General features: G+C 46.2%; 1 protein-coding gene across 2 annotated transcripts in view; it reads left to right on the forward strand.

The window, feature by feature from the left end:
- The window catches only part of EFCAB12 (EF-hand calcium binding domain 12), a 921,238-nt gene extending 911,827 nt beyond the window's left edge, over positions 1-9,411 (forward strand). For both annotated transcript variants that reach the window (XM_069643454.1, XM_069643455.1), the window contains one exon: positions 8,219-9,411. In XM_069643454.1, the coding sequence (XP_069499555.1) occupies positions 8,219-8,471 (253 nt within the window). In that variant the 3' untranslated portion in view covers positions 8,472-9,411. The remainder of the gene's footprint in view (positions 1-8,218) is intronic.
- Positions 9,412-12,986: the final 3,575 nt, after the last annotated feature.

Genomic DNA, 12,986 nt, shown 5'->3' on the forward strand with positions numbered 1-12,986 from the left:
TGCTCCTGACTCCTTGGAAGCAGTGGTCATGACACCCCTCCCCCAACCAATAAGCAATGCGTGGATTCAAACCAGAAGCAAGATCACCTCTAATCATACCCAACGTGTGAACCTACTTGTGATGCTAGAGGACATCTAGCTGGGATACAGGGCAGAACTCTACAGGCCTGACTAATATTATTTAGAAGATGGTACGGAGAAGGCTATGTGATTGAGGTGGAATGCACTCAGGCCAATCTAGCGTCGGTCCAAGACAGGCTTCCACGCTGGCTCACGCAAATGCTACATCCACTGCCTCCACCAATCATTTTTATTTGCCTGCAGGACCTCCGTCCCATAGCTCTAAACCTTTTGAGTCCAAATGGCGGTGAAAACATAATTTAGTTTTGAGCGTATGAAAGCCCATTGAAGTTAATGGACACACAAGGTGCTTGGCAGGTGAGTGAACACTTTCCCTGCAGGTGACACCTTCCAAAAGCGTGTGAGTTGCGAGGTATGCAATACGTAAAATTCATTAAGGAGAGGCAACTGTAATCCGTTACCCCCCCTATGGAGTTTGGTATCCCCAGGGAAAGGAATGAGCCTGTGTGCTCACGGGCTGACTGGGTGCCCCCAGTCCGGAGCTGTCTGCTGGTTGCCCCCAGCCATGATGTCATGTCGGGTGATCCCGACATAAGCAGGGCGATCCCTGCCCAAAATACTGCCGTGTGATAGCAGCCCATATGTCTGGTGGGTGCCCACAGCACGTCGCTGGGTGCCCCCAGCCTTGGTTTGCCTGGCCTGGGCCTCCCCAGGACAGGACATAACAGCAACGTGGGCACTTGTGACTCCCAGGGTTGCTGCACCCAGCCTGCTCTGCACTCACCGACCGGAAGTCCAATTCCTCACCTATGAGCTCCGATGAGCAAATCACGGTCTTGCTGCACCACAATAATTAAACCCAAGGGGCCCACCCGCCACCTCCTCAGTGCCAGTGAACTTCTGCGTGCACTCCGGCTCAGCGGCTCCTCGGCTGCAGCTATCTCTTTGCGCTGCTGCTTCAGTGTTTCCAGGTGGGTCTCCATCAGGCACAGAGGGCTCCCCACAACATGTACTTATGAACTGCTTTATACCATCCTGCCCTCCCTTTTGTTCGTCTCTTGTGTTTGTTGTATTTTTGTTAGGCAGAATCCCGTGCAGTGCCCTTAGGGACCACTACACACGATTAAGACTACAGGTGGCAATCCAAGTTTTACCTTTGGTACAAGCCTGTACTACTATGTTAAAGTGGTAGCAGTAGCGGAGCAGCCAGGCTTATCTCAAGAGTATATGAGCAGTAGCAGAGATTATACAAAGGGACCACAATTACTGTGACTCAAGCAAACACTGACTCAAGGTTTCAGGTAAAAAAAATAAGTAGATTTATTTTTAAACCATTTGTTATAAACACGACACTTCTATTAATTCAAAAACCACACGCATAATATACTACAACCAACCAATTCACTTTGTACAGTATAGCTCAAGGTAAGTACCCTGTGTTTTAACGGACCGGTGTTGCGAAACAAAAGACGTTACCGGGAATACACTTGCGATCACTTTTTGACAGTTCGGTCTTATAAAATAAACGCTTATCCGCGGCAAGAAATGTTACTGGGGCAAAACACACTTAGCACCTGAGATACCCAGAGAGAGTTGGGGCAAAAATCATAGGCAATACTTTTGTCAAGGCAGACAGAATCAGAGAACACTTATGGACAGAAATTCAAGAGTCAATAGGCCGGAGCCAGTGTCAAGTGGAACCGGGTTCATGTTGTCGAGGATCACACAGTTTGACAGTTTATGATTCAACATAGCCAGGAGAACTTAGATGTTGTCAACTAGGAAGCAAAAGTTATAAGAAGGAGGGAAGACAAGGGAAAGCCTTGGAGATGAAGAAACGGGTTCACCCTGATTCCTCAAGCAGAACACAGTACCTTATTCAATGAAGAGGCTGGTGCCATGGCAGTTGTTCCTGGTAGTTTCCTGCAGACCCTCGCTTCCTGGAGCTTCGGGGCGAAGGAGGACGTCTGGAGGGATCTGCACCACAAAGGGATGAGGCCGGCAGCAGCGACGGTGAATAAAAGGTGCGCTCCTTAAAAAACAGGAGAGGCTCTTCAGATGGCTATCTGGACCACTACAGCTGTGTGCAGCGATTTCGACCAAGAAGAGGATCCTCTGGCTGTAGAAGATGAGCTGGTTATCCCCACCAAGCTCAAGGGAAGAAGACTCCGGACTGGATCTTCTCTGGTCGTCGAAGGGTATATAACTCAGGACTGCAGCAGGGCTTCACCGGAACGCGATAGTTGCAGCAGCTGACTTCTTCTCCGCTTCTCTTAGGTTCCTTGTAGTTCCAGTGGCGACCCTGACTTCTAGCCCAAGAGACCTGCCTTTTATGCGAAAATCCCCCATTCACACAGCCTGGCTGTCAATCACGCAGCAGGGGGGTTGTCCAGCCCGGACAAGCACCTCAGCCAATCATGGCAAAGTGCGACTTGGGTTTCCTAGGGTATCCTGTGCAGGGGGTGACTACACCACTCCCTCACATTCAGCCCACCTAGACACCCAGGCGCCTAGAGGAGGGCTTCTTGGCAGAAGCCCGCCAAAAGACAGTGAACAAAGAAGGCAAACCTGGTTTGCAGCACAAAGTAAAACACAAAAAGGACTTTAACAAAAAGAAATGGCGAATAAACTCGACCAGAGCCAAAAGAAAAAGGATATGGTCAAGCTGGTTTAAGTTTGAGGCTAATACAATAGCCTAAAACAGTACCACGTTTATATAGTATAATCGCGGTAGAAAAGTTAGGGTAGATACCACTGCCACCAGCCAAGTCTAAATGTTAATAGAGCGAAACAATGCTCTAGGAGGTACAGATAAAAAGGGCTAAGGATTAACCCCTTCCAGTACTCCCATGTAAGATGGGGTGTACTGGATCTGTGGTTAAATGAATAGTAAAGTTAATAGCAACTTTACCCTTTTCTGGGGGACAGTAGTCAGCCCCAGAAATGGAGTCGGTGGGAAGTCTAAAAGACAACCCTGTGTTACTGCACTGAAGGTGCGGTGTAAGACACAAAAAAAGGGGGCTACTGAAGTGGTGTGCTCCAGAGTCCACAATCTCAAAAACAGATGAAACACACATGGCAAACATGGGTAAGAGTGGGGGAAAAGCTCACACTCTTAGTAAGTGAAAGAAATAACCCCAGAAAATCCAGCAAAGCTGCTGGGGGACTCACTAGGTAAGGGAAATTAGCCATTGAATGTGAATTCTCCCTAACAGTTTTGCTTGTATATAAATTGGTTTTGTATGTCTTCAATATGTAAAATACCAACTAAGATATGGTGTGGTTTAGGCAATTGTAGCATATTGTCAATATGCATTAATTATTAAAAGCGTATTTATTACATTTTGAAATACTTAATACATTTAAAATGTTTTACTTGTTATACCAATTTCAAGACATCACGATAGTTGTAGTTACATAATGACATGTCTAATAAAAGATAATTACTTATTTAAAATATTGGAAATAATTATTTATTGGGTAAAACCCACATATGTCATATAGTCACTGACATTTTACTTACCATTTAAAGTTCTACCTATAGGTTTCCAAGGTGTCCTTTTCAGTTAGAATAGTATTATTGAAATACATGTAAATCACATACGGTAATGCTTAGTAGTGTAATTTGTACATGTACAAGCAAGTGTGCAACTCTCGGTAAAAGTGCATAGGATCATCCATTTTGTAAAAGCCTGGCTACTGTGTAAATTGGGGCAGAGTCTTAGGATGCTGCCTCTAAGAGCGCCTTTAGTCTACTCTGCCAAGTGTATTATCTACAATAGGGAGGGGGCAAGATGAATGAGGATGATAAAAAGGAGAGTATGCATGAGTAACAGGACAGTGAGAATGACCCTGATCCACGCCTAGTAGTGGATACTGTGAGAAACCTGTCAGTACTTCCATACCTACTCCCCAGGGAAGGGCCATCGCTTTTGGATCCCAACTCTGGGGGTGGACAAGCGAGGGAGATCATCTGAGTGGAGGGTCTTCGGGGATTAGGGATGGAGTGCCGACAGGCAAGACATGGTATCACCCTTTTCCTGAAACCGACCTCCCTTACTCCCCCTCTTCCTTTGTGGGCTATTGTGACCCTAGCCCCATGCAAAGGCCTACACTTCCCCTGCAGACCAGAAAAAGGAATAAGAAAAGGCCCACTATCCCCTTAAGATCCTAATCACTCGAAGATAAAGGACAGGCATGTCCAGATAATTGGGTAACGGGAGGTCAGGCATGCTCTACATTGACCACACACCTGCAGCCTGTTAATCTGCTGCAGGTTTAAAAAGGTGGGGCAGTCAGCAGTCCAGAGGGCAGCAGTGTGAGACACAGCAATAGGGAGGCTGCATGGCTGAGTCCAGCAGGGGATCCTTAACTTGCAAATAACTGGCGTTTTGGAGGCGAGCAGTAAGAAGGCGGAGAGAAAACCAGCTGGAGATGACTGACAGTTCAGCATGCTACCCTATGGCAGAGAAGAGGCTCTGGGATGAAGAGGCAAGGGAGCCAGGTCTCCAGGGTGCCAGTGTGGTTAAAAAGGGAAGGCCGTGGACAAGGCCAACCTTCCCTTATGTAAGCCGGGCATGCTCATTCTCCAGCCGTAGCCAGGGCCGTCATTAGGGGGTGGCAGGAGGGGCAAAACGCCCCGGGCCTCGTGCTCGTCAGGGGCCTCACAGCGCCCTTTCTTCGCCTGATTAGAAGGCAGCATAGTCCACCCGTGTTATTTACACAGTGGACTGTGCTGCCTGCTCTCAGCCCCTGCAATAACAGCAAAATAATGGGAGATGGCAGGGCTTGGAGATGAGCTCCGCCGGCTCCCATTATTGAGCTGACCACGTAGACACACTGAATGACGAGAGGACTCCTCTTCTGTCAGTCAGTGAGTTCACATTGCGGTTGTGGAACACTGACTGATAGGAGAGTGCCTCTTCTCATGTCAGGCAGCGTGTCTACGTGCTGGATTGAAGTGGGGGGGCCATCCGATCCTTCTGTGGCTGCACGGTCACTTATGAAGGGTGCATGGAAATAGGGCAAGTGTTTTTGTTATTTTAAATTAAATGTGTATATATGTATATTCAAATGTGTGTGTGTATGTTGGTATTCATGTGGGAGTCAATGCTGTGTTTAGTTTTATGTATGCGTGCATGCAAGGAGTTGTGTGACTGGTGAATGAATGAATGCCTGCATGGGTGAAAGTGTTGTATGTGAATGTGTGTGCCCGCCCCCATCCCTACATTCGGCAGCCCTGCAATCTTTTTAGTTTGGGCCATTAAGTGGCACTAAGTGCCACTAATAAGCCAAAACTATTGCATTAGAAGAGTACAGTCAGATAGGGAAAAATAGAATATGAGGAGGGACACAAAGCTTGTAGGTGCTGTTTGGTTATTTGCCCACTCATTGACTGCCCATGGCCATGCTAATCCCTATGGCAATTCCGCCCCAGTCCCTGCCCTCCCTCCCAAAACACGTCCTCATGGGAACACTTTGAGCTAGCTTTAATCAAGCCTTACCATCAAACTTTGCACTCGAAGTGCCTGCCAGTGTTTTATCAAAGGAGTATTCTTAGAGTGTCACTGTAACCACACCACTGGTGTAATAGAAATGTCTTGACCAGGTCTGCCTTCAGCCACTTTATTTAAAAGCTCCATATGTCTACTTTGCTGAAGTCCTGTTAAAAATAAGCATTGGCAAAGCAAACAGTTTTGGCGTGTGCCTAAGTATTAGGCATTTGCCAGCCACTGCTATTATATGCTGAGGTACCCGTGCCATTTTGCACCTGCTACCATCAACAGCAGTTAATTCCAAAACAGCAGTCCCTTTCCCATGCCTACACGAAAGCCCACACTGTTGCCATTGACAATTCTTGTTTTGCTTTACCCTTGATGCACAGTACCATGCATCAAGGGTAGAGCAAACATAAGTGTTAATACATGGCTAAACTGGACCACACTGAATGTAGGCCAGTCTAGCCAGTAATAACACTGATGGTGCGCAGCCAGCCTGGCTATACTTTCTATGGCCTGGTATTTTTAGTGGCTGATAGTCCTTATATGGTAATACTGGTATATAATGGTGCAGCCTGCATGGGCATACATGGGAACAGCCAGCATGAACATATTTTCATACTGGCATATGTTGTGGGCAAATGCTGCATGCCACACCTTTGAAAATGTTTCTGTGCATGGTTGGTGACGTTCAACTATTGGCTTTTTCCATGTGCTACCATACAAAACCAATTGAAAACTGTGTGGCTTTCTACCCAGTTTTTTTTTATAGAAAGTGATGTAAACTGCTCAATTTTAACTCAATGTTTCAATCATTGTCTCGGGAGTGAGAACCCCTCTCAAGTATCCATTGTTTGCTTTGTGCTCACTCACCAGTCTCCACTGCACATGTCCCTGTGGATGATGTGTGTTTTAATGCACATACAGGGGTAGGGCACTCCTTAATGCTGGTGCATCGCACCACACGCTGGCATGCCATCCTATATATATTTATGCATATGATACAACAGTTAGTCTGGCATAACCCTTTCTTCAGTAGAGAAACTTAACTTTGCTGTAGCTTATTTGCAGTTGTAGGAATAAACCATATTTCAGTTCCTCCACACTTAAACTCAAGGGGATATTTCTCGTGTCTCCTGGTTGTGGCGGTGCCACCGCTGGACCAGTGCCAATAATTGTAAGGGGGCCTCACCACATATTTTTCCCCGGGCCTCACCACAGCTTGTGACAGCCCTGGCTGGGAGTGTCTGAGGGGCAAGTGGTGAGACCCTGACCTCAGCTTCAGTGTTTGGAAAGCAAATAGCCTAAATGCGCAAGCAAAATCACTGCCGGGGAGTCTGAAATACAAAGAGACTCGCAATGTGATACACGTGGCTAAATACTATATAGCAAGTGCAAGCGGAATGTAGGGAAATCCCATTGTCAAAGCCTTCAGATTGAAAGTACTCTATGCAGCAAGACAAACAAATAGAACCTTATGTGATACAAAGTTAGTGAGTGGTCGCGTGAGGAAGAGTACGTTGTCGAAAGTCTCAGTGAACTAAAAGAGAAAGGAAATTGACATTCTGAGGGGCGCTGTGTGAGGTAAGTGCAAGCAAAGTGGCGCTGGCAATCGATAAACACAGTGAGAGCCGCCAGAAGGTTGTACATGAGAAAGGAACACTTAAATGGCCAGAGCAAGTAATGTCCAGTCAAGCCTAGTAAACTAAGTGAACTGACAAGAAAGGGGCAGAGCTAGAAGCCCCAGACCCGGGTGGTGCGACCTGTAATGGGTGGACTGTGTGGTCCCACATCTACGCCCAGACCAGGGGGAGCCTGAAAGTAGAACACAAAGGTGTGGAAGATAGCCCCAGAAGCGTTTGTGAATAACTACAACAGCTACACCTAAGAGCTGAGACTTGGAGAAGGGAACCCTGAGTCTAAAAGGTACTGTGGGCATTAAGGGAAAAGACAAAGTGCTGCTTTCTGAGTTCAGACAAGAACAGCCTAAGAAACTAGCTGGACATTTGACGTCTGTGCATCTGAGAAAACCAAACAGGAAGATTGTGAAGCTGAGCATAACCAGAACTGTGAGCTGTTAAGGTACTGTGACATTTACTTGAAGTGAATCCTGAAACCATGTGGAACTTTACTCCCTTAGTGTCTGGAACTTGGGGAAGGGAGCTGTGGGAGAAGCTACTGAATGACATTGCTGTATAATTTTGGAACACTCATTTAGTTTGAACATTTCAGCACATTGTTAGTATTAGAAGTAAGAACATGCCTATCATTTTTTTGTGTTTTTGTTTAATAAAAGTAAGGGTAGGTATAGGTTGTGACACAGGCAGCATTTTACTTTGGACTTTTAGACAGACACAGACTGGCCTTAGATACATCAGTTGAGGGAAGTCCCTTTTTAGAGTTAGGACAAGTTAGGCGTTACTCCCATCCTGAAGTTTGAAATAAAGGTTTTCAACTGGATCTCTTGCGTCTGTGTCTAACTGTTGTTACCATGTCCGTCTCATAATACACATACGCTCAGAATCTGCTGATGAGTTGATGGCACGTGTACAGGGGGTGGGAGGTGTGGTTGGATGTGCTGCGCATTGAATGACTATGAGTCCTTGACCATGTTTTTTGTCTGGTTTTGAATTTTCCAGAAATCTTAAAAGAAAGTTTGCTCATCAGTGTCCTATTCCGGAGAACAACGCCTTTTGGCCTGGTCACCTACTGGATAAGTTGCGCATCTACCTTCCAAATATGACTCCAACCCCAGGAAACGCCCTCTTCTACTATGCCAAGCCCAAGAAGGCGATTTATCCAGCGAAATACAACAATGATCGAAGTTGGCCAATGTCTGACCAGGGTTATGTGATATACCCAGATGCTGCCTCCAAAAGTTACATTTTGTAGAGTTAACCTATTTTGAGAAATATTTATTAAACATGTTATTATGTCGGCGACCTGCTGCTATGTCTAACATAGTTCAAGTGCAGGACTATACGCCGATAACTTTACCAATTTTTACTATTTGGGGTTCTCTAAATTATACAGTCCCAGCCAGAGGAATCCTTGGTTGTGCTGATCATGAAGTGGCATGGAAGGCTCAATCACGTCTTTTCTTTCAGTTGTTTTATTTATTCAATTAACATCTCCAATCTCTTTTACACAGAGAAAATGATGGGGCTAAATCCGCTGGGTGGTAGGTAACTGAGTTATACATAACAATCTTTCTGGTCCAACAACCCAATTGGGGTGTGTATTGTCCGCATTTAGCCTCGTCACCTTCCTCCCAGCCACCACCATGATTTAATTAATCAGATAATAATATGGCAATTCACCAGTACAACCACGGGTATATTTGATGTGAATTGCAGCACTGATAATAGTGCTCAGATGGCAAACCACGACTTCAGACCAAATCAAGCAGTATGAATAGTCACTGGCATCTGCAAAACCCACGTTCTGGTTAAAGTAAACAGAGGTTGACCGGACTACAAGGAACGCGGTCCATTTGCCAAATGGGCTGTTGCCATGAAAGGCCAGTGGTGCCTAGTCATTGTCAGTCCAATTTTCCGCCATCCTGTCCTAGGTACATGCCTATGTGCATGTCCTCTGATTACCCCATGGGACCTTCTGCTTAACAGACGACTAATGTTACATTTAGACAGAATGAACCACGGAAAGTGCCTGGAATGTTAGCACTACTATTGCTCAGCCTTCTTGATGGGTTTATCTCTGCGACTAAATTGGACCTACAATGGCAATGAAATGTAGTTAATTCTTGCGCTTTTCTGTTAAATGCCAACGTATAGGAAATGTTTGATTTTGTAAATAAAAGCGGTCAGTGAAATTGGTATTCTTTATGTAATTACCCACAGCATTTAAAAATGTTGTTCTATAACAGGTAGAGTTGGAAAAATATATTTCCACAAGTATTAACTTTATGAGAGGTAAGCTATCTCTTTTGTTGTCATTTTTCTCAAGAAGTTCTTTATAATTAAAATCAGTGGCTGACGGTGATATCACGCCTCATTACGATTGTGGCGGTTCAGTGACAACGGTGCCGGTAGTGCTGACGGCTCCATTGTCACTGTACCGCCACATTACGAGCTCTGCTCGCGGGTGCCGCTCTGCACGCCTGGTCAGACCAGGCGTGCAGAGCGCCACCCGCGAGCAAACTTGGATTGTAGCAACGGTACCGTTATGAATGGTACCGCTGCTACCATCCTCCCCATTCCCATTGAGCCCTATGGGGGCTCAAATGGGAATGGGGACGTACCGGCTCCGGCTCCCGCGCAAGGGGAATTACCGGGGCCGTCGAGGTCGGAATGGCGCAGTTATTTCACTTTCGCGGGAGCCGGAAGTGGACCCAAGTTTGGGGGTAGCCATGCCGGTATAATCGGCATGGCTACGTCCAACCTCGTAATGAGGCCCACTGCCTTCCTCAAAGCAGTTAAGACCCTACTCTTCACTTAAAACTCTTCAGCACCCAGTTGCTACATATTCTGATGGACAAATGTATTCTGTATGCACCAGCTCTCAAATGCTACATATACAGTTTGACAAAATGTATTCTGAATGTATGCAACTAATCCTGTGTAGCGTCTCCGACGCCCGTTGTAACTCAGCTTCACATGTAACAGCACCTCGATGCCCCAGGGCTGTTTGTGCGCTATATAAATATAAATAAATAAAAATGCTGACTCATGAGATTTGAGTCAGGATCCAGGGATTGCTTAGATTACCTGAGCTAATATCCTCTAAACTCAGCTCCATCTGTCTCCTCACAGTCTCAACACTTCGCACAATGCAAATCATATTTGATTTACCAAATCAGTCGGGAAAAGCTCTTTCCCTGTGGACCAACTTCCATCTGGCAAGGAGAAGGCTCATAATCTTCATGGATATTATAGAGGCCCCTGCTGATTTGCAAACCCTGTTAAGTCTCAAGATCCGACCTAGGGTAGATGGGAGAACGGGGGTGGGGGGCAGGGAGAGACCTAAAGAGTGTGAGGTGGAGGTGGAGGAGTAGGACTAGATGTGATGGAGATTACCCAAAGTAATCTAGGAGTCATCACAGTCCTAATGAAGAGCCAACCCAGCCATGGGGCAAAAGCCAAAGAAAGGCAGCGACATGTTTTTAAAAAAAAGGAACCTGACACTATTAATGTGACACGCGTGAAATCATCACTGAACTCTGTAAATGCACCTGTGAAGTTCAGATCTTCACTTCTAAACAGATCTGTGCACTCCTACCACAAAGGTGGTGTTATGAATATCTAACAATTGCAGTCTTTAATGGTACAGAAATTAATGAGTAGAAGTCCACGTTGCTGCCCTATACATCTGAGGGAAAGGGGGCACCGTGAATCCCTGATTACGGGGCATTCGAGTTAGAGCAAAAGGTAAAGAAATGGTAGCCCCCAGTCAACGATTTGAAGTTGCAGCAGGACGATTCATACAGTTGTCTGGGACAACAAATATGGACATGCAAGAAGAGACAGTCAGTTTATTACATTCCAGTGCAATACAATAACATGCAGTATGTGTCTTTCTAAAGCTAAAAAGCCTCCCACCCATGTGCACGAATCAGATTATTTTATGAAGTTCCATGGTGCTGACGTCGGGCCTCTTAGCCTTGTAAAGTAGATACAGTCCTGGGACGATGCATTCTGTCATTCTAGGGAGCGAACTGCTGCTTGCCCAATAATAATGTTAATTACACCTGCATCTTCTCTCTAGATCGCATGTCAGTATTGTTCCTGCACTGTCTCCGTTTGGAGGCACCCTTGAGGGGCTACCTTCCGCCTTCTCAGCCCTACAGAACTCTGGATTGTTCCATCTACAAAGCTAATGCTGCCCTTTTCCTTTGTATTATTGCAATGCCCCCCTGCACCACTTACCAAAGACAGCACCAACTAAATAGTGCCAGCAACCTTGGGAGCTGTGGCTTCTGAGCAACATTTGAGCTACAGCCATTGACTTTTTCTACTGTTCATCGTTCAAGTATGATGAAATAAAAATTAAAGATTTCATGTCCCCACAACACCATCACCCTTTTTGGCCTGTTTGCAATACCATCTTTATTACAAACCTGTTAATTCATGCATTTCATACTCTGTTACAATTTTTTCTTTATTTTAGGGAAGTGGGTCAATGCAGACTAACCTTTATTAATCTCTAAATACAATGGATAGATTTAGTTTATTCTGATCGGGACACCAGTTTCCATTTCAATTTAATCAGAGCTTTCATTGTGAAAAAAGAAAATTCCCTCTCGCTCCCATAGTCAAATCTAGGCGTGTCAAAAGCAGTGGCAAAGTTGATTTCTGAGTGTATCCATTGCTGTGTCAAAGCCAATTCGGAGTATTTTGCATTATTATTGCCAAAGCTGCATCTAAGCCTTTCTCCCTCACTCTACTACAGCTAAATCTTGGTGGTGCTATTGTTTGTGCCGAAGGTAATTTCCGAGTCTGTCCGTTGCTGTGTCAAAATCAATTCTGAGTGTTTTACGTTACTGATGACACAATTAAATCTAGGCCTTTCCCAGTTGCTAAAATAGCTGCATCTAGACAGTTTCTCATCACGTTGCAAAGTGTGTTTTGCCATCACACTACCAAAGTTACACCACTTAGCTTCCATTGTTGTGCCAAACTTGAACCTGTGTGTCTCCCCACTGCAGTGCCATAGTCTTTTCCAGTTGACTCTAGCTTTCTCTTCCCGCCCTGCCGTGCCGGCACAGGACATACCACACCCAGCCCCTCTCTCGCTCACTTTTTCATGCCCCAAGCCTCCCCTCTCTCTCAGCAACCCTCCCACCCCCCACGCAGCCGACACTTCTCCACCCTAAGGGAGACCACAGCAGCCCACTGGCAAAGCACTCGCCAGAACCCCCTCAATACCCTCCAGGCCCCTCCTCCCATATTGCTCCCTGCCTGTTCAAATCCACTTCTGACCACCCCCCCACACATAAATAAGGCAGCCCGGGCAGCTTGCTGGCATGCAAGCCCCCCTAACCCTATCTTTACAATCTATTGTGCATCTCGCACAATAAACCTCCCACCCGGCTGAACCCTCACCTTCCCACCTCGGCTTCCATCTCACTGCCCCCAGACACCTAACTCACACTTCCCCTTCCTCAGCACAGCACGAGCTGCCCTGGCGAACACTGCCCTGTCAGCAAACCCTCCTGCACACCCGTGCCCCTTAAGCGCCCCTCTAACCGCTCAGACCACACTGTGGGCAAACTACAGCTACACATTGTTCCCACCTTCACCTCCCCAGGTCACCTCCAGCAAACCAACCCTATGCTATGCATTCTTCCCTGCCCACTCCCATCCCTGTGCTAGCCCATTTCACCTCCCCTCCAAAACACCCTTGCCCGATCAATATTCACCTAAACCCACCCCTCTCTGAACCTGACAA

The sequence above is a fragment of the Ambystoma mexicanum genome, chromosome 2p, assembly GCF_040938575.1.
Source record: "Ambystoma mexicanum isolate Mex_15411 chromosome 2p, UKY_AmexF1_1, whole genome shotgun sequence".
In the NCBI taxonomy this organism is placed as follows: Eukaryota; Metazoa; Chordata; class Amphibia; order Caudata; family Ambystomatidae; genus Ambystoma; species Ambystoma mexicanum.